The sequence below is a fragment of the Haliotis cracherodii genome, unplaced genomic scaffold, assembly GCF_022045235.1.
Source record: "Haliotis cracherodii isolate W230 unplaced genomic scaffold, xgHalCrac1.p SCAF_7, whole genome shotgun sequence".
Lineage (NCBI taxonomy): Eukaryota > Metazoa > Mollusca > Gastropoda > Lepetellida > Haliotidae > Haliotis > Haliotis cracherodii.
In genome coordinates this window covers 56,501,930-56,517,042 of record NW_027266330.1, presented here as the reverse complement: position 1 = coordinate 56,517,042, position 15,113 = coordinate 56,501,930, and the positions used below count along the sequence as shown (strand labels likewise).

The window sequence follows — 15,113 nt, the reverse complement described above, 5'->3', positions numbered from 1 at the left end:
ATAACTTCTTATTTAACTGATAACTGTTCCCTTGCAACTGATAAGTTCTTGTGCAGCTGATATTGTTTTTGTGCAACTAGTAACTGTTCCCTTGAAACTGATAATCTCTCATGCAACTGATAAATGTTTTTATAATATAACTGGATAATGTTAAAAGTTGCGTTAAACCAAACTCACTCACTTACGACAATAGGGGGAACAAATTTATATCCTTGGTTTCATGGATTAACTTAAAATAAAATAAAAAACAAGTTCGAAATAGGCATGGGTGATGTTTATAAAGGAATTTCATACACAAAATACAACCAAAACAGCTGTCTGTTCTTTATGCTGAACGAAAATATAGTTTTTGTTTGTTTGTTGTTTAACGCCGCACTCAGCAATATTCCAGCTATATGACGGCGTTCTGTAAATGATCGAGTCTGGACCAGAAAATCCAGTGATTGATATCATGAGAATCGATCCACGCAATTAGGATACGATAACATGCATCAACCAAGTGAGCGAGCCTGACCACCCGATCCCGTTAGGCGCCTCTTACAACAAGCAGTGTCGCCTTTTTCGGCAAGCATGGGTTGCTGAAGACCTATTCTACCTAGGGATAAGATATATGGATGAACAACTTATTTGTTACAATTAGGAGCGACATTTCGACATACGTTCCAACACCCGTATAAAGCAGGGGCTACATGGTATGGATGAGAGCCATATATACCAGTATGAGGTAGAGTTTATACCGTTGTATAGACTGGGGTGGGGCTACAGGGAGGTGAGAACCCTGTCATGTACACAGAGCGGGTGAAATAAGGTAAAAGAAAGTCCTTACAGGTGAAGCCGGTGATCTAAACAATGATTATGAGTGAGTGAGTTGGGCTTAAGGCCGCTTTTAACATTATTCCAGTTATATCACGGCGTGTCAGCTTAATGTGGGAGGAAAGCCCGAAGTGATGCTGGTCTCAGACGTTTACCACTTCGGTGAAACCCACGAGCACGGGTATGGTGCTGACAAACCTAGAAACATAATCGGGGCAAACCGGGATTCGAACCCACAATCATAGGTTTCTGGGGTGCCCAAGGGACGCAACTCTGCACAGCGAATCGCGGCGGCTTAGACGACTGGGCTACCCGTGCCCCCAATGATTATGACTGATTGGAATCTTTGATGAGGTAAGCAGGAACTATGTAATTGAGAAGCTGCTAATTATTCCTGGGAGAATTGAGAATACATGAATCACATTTGTTTCCAACTGAAACAATAATCTATAACCCGCCACAATGCATATTTGTATCGCCTGGCAAGGCGTCGTCTCCACAGTGTGTTCCATTACCTCGATATTCTGCACACATTCCTTGAGGCGCCATGCAAAATGACGTCGCAGAACAGACCGGCATATAACGCAATACATCCCCGGTTGTAGGCTATATAACATTACACGGTATGCACTTATGGAGCTACTTGCTCAAATTCGGAAAAAGATGAAGCTAGTCAAAGTCCAATTTCGCGTCGCCTCAGGTATAAATATACTGCCTGTGTAAACGACACAGTGAGCAGCTTGAAAGTTCGTTTTCTGTATTTAAGGCCAGATTTCTAATATAGGGGGCTTGTGGCCCCAAAATTCAGGGCCCCGTTCCACAAAGCGATCGTAGCGCTAAGTTGGTGGTAACTTTAACAAAGGCTTACGACAGTCGCAGCGCTACGATTGCTTTGTGAAACGAGGCCCTGTTCGGAAGGTCGACACAATTAAATAAATAAAATTTCAAATTCAAATATTGTGTTTGATTGTTGCAAAATGAAGGTAGGAATTTAAATATGTAAAACATAAAATCGGTTGGGTGTTTCTAAGATAAATAATCAACAGGCTTTAATTATAATATTTTTAATTTAAAAAATTATATTGATATCGACATTAAACGAGTTTTTTTAACATTTCACTTATATGTGGTCGGTGGAACAAAATATGAAATTGCTTTTAATAAAATGTTTTGAAATGCGTGTATCTGTGTAGTCCAGCTATATCTATGGGGAACACCACACAAGACACTTCCCTCTAAAAAATAACGTCGTCCAATAAACGACGTCATCAAGTTGCGAGCGCACATCCGCTTTTAACAGTATTCCAGTTTAATGTCAGCTTAATATAAGAAGAAAGCCCGAAGTGATGCAGGTCTCAGATGCTCATCGCTTTGGTGAAACCCACGGGCACAGGTATGGTGCTGACAAACCTAGAAACCGGGGCTAACTGGGATTCGAAAACACGGTCATAGGTGTCTGGCGTGCCTAAGGGACGTAACTCTGCACATTGAATTGCGGTGCTTCTGGTGACTGTTCCAACCGTGCCCCCAGCTATTAATAGAACTGGCCTCGGTTACCAAGGTCTTCCAATCTCATAAAAAAAACAGATCTTAGTTCTCGCTGCCGCTAAACAAAGATCTGAGGACATCCCATGACGGGTCACGTCAGACCGACCTTGCGCGAATTTTGACCAACCAATGAAATGACTGACAAGATGTCGACATTAGCCAATCAGAAGGCAGCTTTCTCATGCTTTACGGCACTAATTTCAAATTGGCGACTACGCTTCGAAACATATTTTGACAAAGCATCGATTAAAAATTTGAAACCTGAACAAAAGAACAATCTGGAATGGCAATTATATGGTCTAGATTGTATGGATTCAGTCGTTAAGCCCGTAACTATCGTTCGGAATACCCCGTGTTAAAGTTTTCGAGGTTGCGTGATAAGAAATCACATTCCGACTGTCACTGTCATGATTTGGTAAGCGACGTTCTGATTGGTCGGATAAAAGGTCGTTCTGACGTGACCCTTAATGGGATGTCCTCAGATCTTTGTTTAGCGGTAGCGAGAACTAAGATCTGATTTTAATGAGATAGCAAGGCCCTCCCTTTGTCGCAAATCATGTTCATGTTATTTGGGTCATAGGTGTTTGTCGGCACAGGCATGAAAGCAATTCGTGATATATTTTATTGCTAAATGGGATTTTCAGACTCGGCGGTATTAAAAAACCTCTTAATTGAGGAAAAAATAAGTTCTGCTTTCTTGCCTTTAAGGTCGGCGGATCCTTAAAACCAATTAAATAAACGTTGAAATTTTCTTTAACGTAGAAATTTCGTTCATGAGCCGACGGTTACGAGAATTTTCTCGAACTTAAAACACTTTCCTACTTTTGGGCTTTGAAAAAACATTTTATGGAAAAATAAACCAGAATTCTTTGTAGTCTGTAATAAGACTTTGTGCTTCTCCCTTTCGAGGCGCACGTACATAAACCTGACTATGCATTTTGAGAAGTTGCTGACGGTGATTATATGAAATATAGTGTTCTGAACAAGATGTATATATTTCCTGTTTTTGTTTAGATATTCGTGTATCAAAGGGTTATTTAATTCGGGGCGGACCATTTAATTCTAGTGCATCCGGTATTTTTTTAAAAATACAAAACAAAAACAAACAACAGCTCATATTTTTTTGTAAATAAAAAACTCAGCCTCCATCTGCTTGAAAAAATAAGTCAGTCTCTATACGACGTTTTGACCACAATATTGCCATCCCCATCAATACAGAGTATTTGGTGAGGGAAGCCATAACCTTTGACGGGGAGACATCACCATGAGAGACAATATGTCTGTAACCCTTATTTATTAATAATCATTTAAAATCTTTCATTTCAAGAGTCTAACCGTGAGCATCCGGGGTAGAATAGGTCTTCAGCAACCAATGCTTGCTGTAAAAGGCGACTATGCTTGTCGTAAGAGGCTACTAATGGGATCGGGTGGTCAGGCTCGCTGACTTGGTTGATGCATGTCATCGTATCCCAATTGCGTGGATCGATGCTCATGATGTCAATCACTTGATTGGCTGGTCCAGACTCGATTATTTACAGACCGCCGTCATATAGCTTGATTATTGCCGAGTGCGGCGTTAAACAACAAACAAACAAACAAACAAACATATCATTTGTTTCCCTTTGAGATACTGTCAACACGCGCGTCCGCACACCTGATACTAGAAAGGGTAAATGGAATAATTTTTCACGTGTCATGATTTTTCTCCATTTGGCTATTTTCATGACATTTATCAAAATGTGTAGAATCCTAGTAAGATGTGACAATTATTCACCTCTGCCGAAGAGGAAGACCTACAAAAAAAATTCTTGTCCTACCAACACAATATAACCTTTTAATCCCTAGAGGATATAGATACGCGTTTATTCCCCACACGATACCTGATCAATATAAAACGGTTCCATCGTATGCTGATAATAACATTAATAACTGATAGCCGGCACTCGTCGCATCCATGTTTAATGTCAACGGTTCGTTAAATATTGGAACAGTTTTCGAACGGTATAAAAATACATTTCATGCACTTAGGTTAACCTAGCGTGCTATCGCCTAGCAACGCAATAAAGTGACTGAGAAAAGAGTAGAATTGCTCAATTCCCGTCGATATGTGAAGTTAAACTGTTATCACAAGAAATGAGTTGAGGAGAACTCTACCTCCTGCTATGCTCACACTCAAGGTATGTGTGTGTGTGTGTGTGTGTGTGTGTGTGTGGGGGGGGGGGGGGGGGGGGGGGTTGGGGGGTTGGGGGTGTGGGGGGTGGGGGGGTGGGGGGGGGGGGTGTGTGAGGGGATAGGAAATATTGGGGAGGGGTGACAGAAATAGTTCATTGGGATGTCAATGTACGGCACTGTGTGATGAGTCTAATGTAATAACAAGGGGCACAGGTGGCCCAGTCGTCTAAGGCGCAGCTTTTCACTGTGCAGAGTTGCGTCCCCTGGGAACGCCAGAATCCTATGATTGTGGGTTCGAATCCCGATTCGCCCCGATTATGTTTCTAGGTTTGTCAGCACCATACCCGTACTCGTGGGTTTCACCGAAGTGGTAAACGTCTGAGACCTGCATCACTTCGGGTTTTTCTCCCACATTAAGCTAACACGCCGTAATATTAATGTTAAAAGCGGCGCTAAACCCAACTCAATCACTCACTAATGTCATAACACATGTCGCTGGGATAATCATAGGAACAGGTGGCGTTGTTGATCACGCCCGAGAGCAGGGTTCGATTCCCACATGTTGCCAATATTACCCTATACTGGTCTGTCCAAGTTTTATAACCTGGCTAAGGCCGCTTCATCACTAGCTTATCGTCCACCGAGAGTCGGAGCGACTGTAGTGCACGTGCTGCACGAAATTCACGTGTTTGAAACTGACGACACACGAGGAGACACCTAAGCAGGACAGCGGAAACTTTTCAATATACATTCACGTTGTCTGTCTGAAACCCACCCAGTCAGGAAATAGAAGAAATACTCTTGCATGTCCTGGTACTTTTCCTATAAAATATTCACATTTGTGAAGGCTTTTCAAAGTTCATTACATTCATTTCCATTACTTCTACCGTAACCCGCACTCTAAATCTTTGTGTTCTAATAAAGAAGGGGACACGGGTGGCCCAGTCGTCTCAGGCGCCGCGCGATTCGCTGTGCAGAGTTGCGTCCCTTGGGCACCCAAGAAACCTATGATTTTGGGTTCGAATCCCGGTTCGCCCCGATTATGTTTCTAGGTTTGTCAGCACCATACCCGTGCTCGTGGGTTTCACCGAAGTGGTAAACGTCTGAGACCTGCATCACTTCGGGCTTTCCTCCCACATTAAGCTAACACGCTGCGATATAACTGGAAAACTGTTAAAAGCGGCGATAAGCCCAACTCACTCACTCACTCACGTTGTGTTCTAATTAAGAACACTGGACGCGTCCACACGTTCTACAGCAGAAGACGAATGTTCTATTTGGTACAACACGTGTTCTATTGCCGAACGCCTGTGATGTGTTGTGGAGTCCATGTTTTGTTTGTTTGTTTGTTTTACGCCGCACAGCAATATTCCAGCTATATGACGGCGGTCTGTAAATAATCGAGTCAGGACCAGAAATTTCAGTGATTGACATCATGAACATTGATCCACGCATTTGGGATACGATGACATGCATGAAGTCAGCGAGTCTGACCACCCGATCCCGTTAGTCACCTGTTACAACAAGCATAATCGCCCTTTACGGCAAGCATGGGTTGCTGAAGGAATACAGCACAGGCACACGGCATGCACATGCAGAATAATGCAGCATATAATGCATACATGGGACATGCTCGCTGTTGCTATGACATAGTCGCCTGTAGATTAGCAGAGATAATATTTTGAATAATTTTAGATAAATTTAAACTCGACCATATATTTGTATTTCGGAATATTTATTTTTGAGCAGGGAGGCTGATGGATTGAAAAGTCAAACAGAAAATGTGTATAAGAAAGGTGATATTTTGAGTTTGATGAATAATAAATTGTTTATGAACTAGGCATAATGTTTAAATCATAACTCATATGTACCCTGGCTAAATCAAGCAAGAATCATTATTGAACTACAGCCCATTAGGGGGTTAGGAAAATTTGGGGAGGAGGTGACAGAAATAGTTCATTGGGATGTCAATGTAAGGGGCACTGTGTGATGAATCTAATGTCATAATAGGGGGGCACGGGTGGCCCAGTCGTCTAAGGCGCAGCAATCGCTGTGCAGAGTTGTGTCCCTTGGGCACGCCAGAAACCTATGATTGTGGGTTCGAATCCCGGTTCGCCCCGATTACGTTTCTACGTTTATCAGCACCATACCCGTGCTTGTGGGTTTCACCGAAGTGGTAACCGTCTGAGACCGGGCTCTCCTCCCACAATAAGCTGACACGCCGTGATATAACTGGAATACTGTTAAAAGCGGCGTTAACCCGAACTCACTCAATCACTGTTAAAACACATCTGTGACGTCATTCTATTGTTTGAACGCTCCATTATATTTCAGGAATGGAGAGTTGCTTGTCAACTGTACATTATCTTGAAGCAGCATTTGAACTTTTCAAATATTTTCAACTACAGAATATTTTGTCAAAGTGTAAAAGTAGGGATGAGTTTTAAGTAGGGGAATATCCTCGTAACTCTCCATTGCTTAAAAATAATGGGCCTCGGCCCCTGCGGGGCCTCTGCTCCATTATTTTTTAAGGAATGGAGAGTTATTCGGACATTTCCTCTACATAACCACGAAAGCTATGGACCTGGGAGGTTCCATGTTTGAGGTATGAACGACCACTATAGTCTTAAAAAAATTGTTATCTTACAAAGATAATCACACTCCTGATAATCAGTAGCTAGTGTAACCGCCCCGTGCCTGGAACACAGAGTCAACCATTCTCCTCATTCCTCCAGTGAGTCTTCTTATACGATCAAGAGGCAACTGCTGCCACCCCCATGCAATGCAGCCTCTAAAGCTGCCACATCCTTACTGGTGGATCCATTGCCTGCAGCCGACGTCCAAAAATGTCTCAAACATGCTCCAATGGATTCAAGTATGGAGACATAGCGGGCAATGGCAAGGTTTTAACAGCGTGGCTGTCCTTGCAGAAATGCAGTCCTAAAAAAAATAATTTAGCACGAGAACGATGGGGTGTAGCGTTGTCGAGCATAAACACAGGTCGAGTGAAAAAACATTTTCGTGTCAACAAAGACAGGCACTTTCTAGGTGTATCAGTCGTGAATGTTGATTTTGTGAAACGTTCTCTGATTGGACTATCGATATGTGCGATAGTCCAATCATATTCAGTTCGAACCCAGCTGCATCACAAAAATCGATCAGTCTCAGTTCGAACCCAGTTGAATCACAAAAATCGATCGGTATCAGTTCGAACCCAGTTGAATCACAAAAATCGATTAGTATCCGTTCGAACCCAGTTGCATCACAAAAATCGATTAGTATCAGTTCGAACCCAGTTGCATCACAAAAATCGATCAGTATCAGTTCAAACCCAGTTGCACCACAAAAATCGATCAGTATCAGTTCGAACCCAGTTGCATCACCAAAATCGATTAGTATCAGTTCGAACCCAGTTGCATCCCAAAAATCGATCAGTATCAGTTCGAACCCAGTTGCAACACAAAACTCGATCAGTATCAGTTCGAACCCAGTTGCAACACAAAAATCGATCGGTATCAGTTCGAACCCAATTGCATCACAAAAATCGATCGGTATCAGGTCAAACCCAGTTGCATCACAAAAATCGATCGGTATCAGTTCAAACCCAGTTGCAATACAAAAATCTTTTGGTATCAGTTCAAACCCAGTTGCATCACAAAGATAGATCGGTATCAGGTCGAACCCATTGCATCACAAAAAGCTATCAGTATCAGGTCGAACCCAGTTAAATCACAAGCAATCTATCGGAATCAGTTCGAACCCAGTTGCAACACAAAAATCGATCGGTATCAGTTCGAACCCAATTGCATCACAAAAATCGATCAGTATCAGGTCAAACCCAGTTAAATCACAAAAATCTATCAGTATCAGGTCAAACCCAGTTAAATCACAAAAATCGATCTGTATCAGGTCAAACCCAGTTAAATCACAAAAATCGATCGGTATCAGTTCGAACCCAGTTGCATCACTACCCGGAAAGACTTCAAATTGATTTACAATTGAAAACTATTAACTCGGGATCAACAAAATTGAACCGCAAACCAATGAGTTTTAATTATCGCTGTTGTACCCGTAAGTATGTACTACAGCGTACTTTATCCCGGGCAGACATAGCCTACAAGCCTCGGGTGTCCTGGGGCAATTCAATAAAGTTGAAATCGTAGAAATCCAATGATCCCGACAACATCCTTTGACTTTCTGGAGCTTTCTTTGAGACCACTCCAATAACGACCACAGAGACGGAGCCATTGACCTTTACGTCTCGCGCGAAGCACCGCAGGGACTGGAGGACTTCCTTACTTGAGGGGGCGAGTGTGTGGCGCGAGAGGGAGGATTGGGGGACGGGGGTGTGGTGGAACTGGTGCCCGTCCTGCGAGCCGCAATACATTAGCTAGACGACAATATACGGATCTATCTCCACATGATGTGTGTGGGCTGTCGGTGCCGGGGCCAAACGTCCCAATGGGACTCTTAATCATTATGTGGCCTTTTCTGAAGAAAAGTAACATTGTGTCGATTTTTAGCAAAAGCGAAAAGGTTACGTGTATTTCGTATCATTATTTATGTGCAAAAACATGACACTGTAGAAAGTAAACATGACACTGTAGGAAGTAAACATGACACTGTAGGAAGTAAACACGACACTGTAGGAAGGGAACATTACACTGTAGGAAGGGAACATGACACTGTAGGAAGTAAACATGACACTGTAGGAAGGGATCATGACACTGTAGGAAGGGAACATGACACTGTAGGAAGTAAACATGACACTGTAGGAAGTAAACATGACACTGTAGGAAGTAAACATGACACTGTAGGAAGGACACATGACACTGTAGGAAGTAAACATGACACTGTAGGAAGTAAACACGACACTGTAGGAAGGGAACATGACACTGTAGGAAGGGAACATGACACTGTAGGAAGGACACATGACAGTGTAGGAAGGGAACATGACACTGTAGGAAGGCAACATGACACTTTAGGAAGGGAACATGACACTGTAGGAAGGCAACATGACACTTTAGGAAGGGAACATGACACTGTAGGAAGGGAACATGACACTGTAGGAAGGCAACATGACACTTTAGGAAGGGAACATGACACTGTAGGAAGGCAACATGGCACTGTAGGAAGGGATCATGACACTGTAGGAAGGGAACATGACACTGTAGGAAGGGAACATGACACTGTAGGAAGTAAACATGACACTGTAGGAAGGCAACATGACACTGTAGGAAGGGAACATGACACTGTAGGAAGGCAACATGACACTGTAGGAAGGCAACATGACAATGTAGGAAGTAAACATGACACTGTAGGAAGGCAACATGACTCTGTAGGAAGGGATCATGACACTGTAGGAAGGCAACATTACACTGTAGGAAGGGAACATGACACTGTAGGAAGGGAACATGACACTGTAGGAAGGCAACATGGCACTGTAGGAAGGGATCATGACACTGTAGGAAGGCAACATGGCACTGTAGGAAGGGAACATGACACTGTAGGAAGGCAACATGACACTGTAGGAAGGACACATGACACTGTAGGAAGGGAACATGACACTGTAGGAAGGGAACATGACACTGTAGGAAGGACACATGACACTGTAGGAAGGGAACATGACACTGTAGGAAGGACACATGACACTGTAGGAAGGACACATGACACTGTAGGAAGGACACATGACAATGTAGGAAGGCAGCATGACACTGTAGGAAGGGAACATGACACTGTAGGAAGGCAACATGACACTTTAGGAAGGGAACATGACACTGTAGGAAGGCAACATGGCACTGTAGGGAGGGATCATGACACTGTAGGAAGGGAACATGACACTGTAGGAAGGGAACATGACACTGTAGGAAGTAAACATGACACTGTAGGAAGGCAACATGACACTGTAGGAAGGGAACATGACACTGTAGGAAGGCAACATGACAATGTAGGAAGGGAACATGACACTGTAGGAAGGCAACATGACTCTGTAGGAAGGGATCATGACACTGTAGGAAGGCAACATTACACTGTAGGAAGGGAACATGACACTGTAGGAAGGGAACATGACACTGTAGGAAGGCAACATGGCACTGTAGGAAGGGATCATGACACTGTAGGAAGGCAACATGGCACTGTAGGAAGGGAACATGACACTGTAGGAAGGCAACATGACACTGTAGGAAGGACACATGACACTGTAGGAAGGGAACATGACACTGTAGGAAGGCAGCATGACACTGTAGGAAGGGAACATGACACTGTAGGAAGGACACATGACACTGTAGGAAGGACACATGACACTGTAGGAAGGACACATGACAATGTAGGAAGGACACATGACACTGTAGGAAGGGAACATGACACTGTAGGAAGGCAACATGACAATGTAGGAAGTGAACATGGCACTGTAGGAAGGCAACATGACACTGTAGGAAGGCAACATGACACTGTAGGAAGGCAACATGACACTGTAGGAAGGGAACATGACACTGTATGAAGAGAACATGACCCTGTAGGAAGGGAACATGACACTGTAGGAAGGCAACATGACACTGTAGGAAGGGAACATGACACTGTAGGAAGTAAACATGACACTGTAGGAAGGGAACATGACACTGTAGGAAGTAAACATGACACTGTAGGAAGTAAACATGACACTGTAGGAAGGACACATGACACTGTAGGAAGGACACATGACACTGTAGGAAGGCAACATGACACTGTAGGAAGGGAACATGACACTGTAGGAAGTAAACATGACACTGTAGGAAGGGAACATGACACTGTAGGAAGTAAACATGACACTGTAGGAAGGGAACATGACACTGTAGGAAGGCAACATGACACTGTAGGAAGGCAACATGACACTGTAGGAAGTAAACATGACATTGTAGGAAGTAAACATGACACTGTAGGAAGGGAACATGACACTGTAGGAAGTAAACATGACACTGTAGGAAGGCAACATGACACTGTAGGAAGGACACATGACACTGTATGAAGGGTCACATGACACTGTAGGAAGGGAACATGACACTGTAGGAAGTAAACATGACACTTTAGGAAGGGAACATGACACTGTAGGAAGGACACATGACACATTAGGAAGTAAACATGACAGTGTAGGAAGGGAACATGACACTGTAGGAAGGGAACATGACACTGTATGAAGGACACATGACACTGTATGAAGGGTCACATGACACTGTAGGAAGGCAACATGACACTGTAGGAAAGGAACATGACACTGTAGGAAGGAAACAGGACCCTTTATGAAGGTAACAGGACAGTGTAGGAAGGAAACACGACAGTGTAGGAAGGCAACATGACACTGTAGACAAATACGCTATTATCTGAACGCTGCTGACTGAATTAAGGAGCCTCGTGAATTGCGGTCATTCACATTGGTTTCTGGTAGTGCTCACACTAATTTCTCATATCACTGGTCACCAATTAACGTTTCAATCATTTAAAATGCACATTTTATTCACAGTTACACCTATGTTCGTGTCGTCATGACCTCGTAGCTAGAGAACTATAATTTAAGAAAGTTGAATAAACTTTTATAAAGAATTGGATATTCTGTCGTTTAAATGTTAAGATTTTCAGCATATACCGGGCCAATGATGTCATCAGTGTGGCCCTGATTATGTATATTCAATATGCATATCGTACACTGGTATACGTCACTGGGATCATCTTCATATTGATTTCTCAACTTCAAATGTTGCGTATTAAATTCTTATGATGGCCAGCGGCAATGACGTTATTCCGTCGATATTTAATTAAGAAGACCCAGGGGGATAAAACAGTAGACAGAATATGGGGTTGATACAGAAGACCGCATGTTTGAAAAGGCAGACCATGTATTATAGCAGACCACGTGTTTCATAAAGCAGACCACGTGTTTCATTCAACAGACAAAGTGTTTCATTCAGCAGACCATGTGTTTCATACAGCAGACCACGTGTTTCATACAGCAGACCACGTGTTTCATTCAGCAGACCACGTGTTTCATACAGAAGACCACGTGTTTCATTGAACAGTCCAAGTGTTTCATTCAGCAGACCACGTGTTTCATACAGAAGACCACGTGTTTCATTGAACAGATCACGTGTTTCATTCAACAGACCAAGTGTTTCATTCAGCAGACCACGTGTTTCATACAGCAGACCACGTGTTTCATTGAACAGACCACGTGTTTCATTCACCAGACCACGTGTTTCATACAGCAGACCACGTGTTTCATACAGCAGGCCACGCGTTTGATACAGCAGACCACGTGTTTCATTGAACAGACCACATGTTTTATTCAGCAGACCACGTGTTTCATACAGCAGACCACGTGTTTCATTCAGCAGACCACGTGTTTCATACAGTAGACCACGTGTTTCATACAGCAGACCACGTGTTTCATACAGCAGACCACGCGTTTGATACAGCAGACCATATGTTTCTTTAAACAGACCACGTGTTTCATTCACCAGACCACGTGTTTCATACAGCAGACCACGTGTTTCATTGAAGAGACCACATTTTTCATTCAGCAGACCACGTGTTTCATACAGTAGATCACGTGTTTCATACAGCAGACCATGTGTTTCATACAGCAGACCACGTGTTTCATACAGCAGACCACTTGTTTCATACAGCAGACCATGTGTTTCATTGAAGAGACCACATTTTTCATTCAGCAGACCACGTGTTTCATACAGTAGACCACGTGTTTCATACAGCAGACCACGTGTTTCATACAGCAGACCATGTGTTTCATTGAATAGACCACATTTTTCATTCAGCAGACTACGTGTTTCATACCGCAGACCACGTGTTTCATTCAGCAGACGACGTGTTTCATACAGCAGACCACGTGTTTCATACATCAGACCACGTGTTTCATTCAGCAGACCACGTGTTTCATACAGCACGCCACATGTTTATACACATACAGAAGACCGCAGATGCAGTACATTAGGTGTAAATCGTAGAACATGGACACATAGGTGTAAATCGTAGAACATGGACACATAGGTATAAATCCTAGAACATGGACACATAGGTGTAAATCCTAGAACATGGACACATAGGTGTAAATCGTAGAACTTGGACACATAGGTGTAAATCGTAGAAAATGGACACATAGGTGTAAATCGTAGAACATGGACACATAGGTGTAAATCCTAGAACATGGACACATAGGTGTAAATCGTAGAACATGGACACATAGGTGTAAATCCTAGAACATGGACACATAGGTGTAAATCGTAGAACATGGACACATAGGTGTAAATCCTAAGACATGGACACATAGGTGTAAATCCTAGAACATGGACACATTGGTGTAAATCGTAGAACATGGACACATTGGTGTAAATTGTAGAACATGGACACATTGGTGTAAATCCTAGAACATGGACACATTGGTGTAAATCGTAGAACATGGACACATAGGTGTAAATCCTTGAACATGGACACATTGGTGTAAATCCTAAGACATGGACACATTGGTGTAAATCCTAGAACATGGACACATAGGTGTAAATCCTAGAACATGGACACATTGCTGTAAATCCTAGAACATGGACACATAGGTGTAAATCCTAGAACATGGACACATAAGTGTAGGTACTAAAACATAGACACATGTATTTTTTTATATTCAAATTAACGTAAAGGTATTTATATTCTCGGCACGTAAACATGTTGACTTCAAAAGTCCACAGACAGAAGAGACAACACAATTATTTATTTACTTTCCTCTATATATTCCTGCAAACTTATGTTCTCGATCAAACTCTTCTCCCCTCCACCCCACCCACCAAGATTTATGAACTCTAGGCTAGCGTGCGAGTATACCATCATGTCTACTGGAAATAATCAATGTGGCGTGCTATCGAATCCTACAACAATATCAGGTTCTCCTTTGAACAGTTTGTTTAATTGATGTATTGATTTTTCATAACAGAGAATCTTGCAATTTTATTGCAGTCCGAAACATGGAGTCAATAAACTATATTTTGACACTGCTATTTTGCCCGAGATCAAGGGGGTCCCACCTACACCCCACCCTCACCACACCCCACCCCACCCCACCCCGACCCCACCCTTAGAGATAGTAGTTCTTGCCCTCAAGACCTTTTCCACACTCATTTTAAATCCATTTTTACCAATCAGATCGCTAGAAACAGGTTACGACACAAAAATAAAAAAAAACACTTCATAAATTGGTAAACGTCTACGACCTGCAACAGTGGGCTTTCCTCCCGCAGTTAGCTGACACGCCGTGATGTAAATCAAATACTGTTCAAAGTGGCGTTAAATCAAATTCGCTAACTCAAACGGAAATTATTAATTTCGTACTGAATATTCACGTAAACGATGCACCTTCGGTCTCAAGATATACGCTAACGTAAAAACTGGGCTTCATATAAAGTTCATTAAAAAATGTTCTGTAACGAAATAATGCGTCTTCAATGAACAATCATGACGACATCACTTTGACTTCAAGATCGTGATTCACAATTTGCAGATGCATGTTCATGCACGGCGCACAGTTTAGATACTTGCGTGTTTGTTGG

General features: G+C 42.7%; 1 protein-coding gene across 1 annotated transcript; it reads right to left on the bottom strand.

Annotated features, from left to right (window-relative positions):
- Positions 1–12,404: 12,404 nt before the first annotated feature.
- LOC139449028 (adventurous-gliding motility protein Z-like) lies at positions 12,405–13,418 on the bottom strand. The gene has a single exon (XM_071230507.1). The coding sequence runs from the start codon at positions 13,416–13,418 to the stop codon at positions 12,405–12,407; it is 1,014 nt and encodes a 337-aa protein (XP_071086608.1).
- Between the last annotated feature and the right edge of the window lie 1,695 nt (positions 13,419–15,113).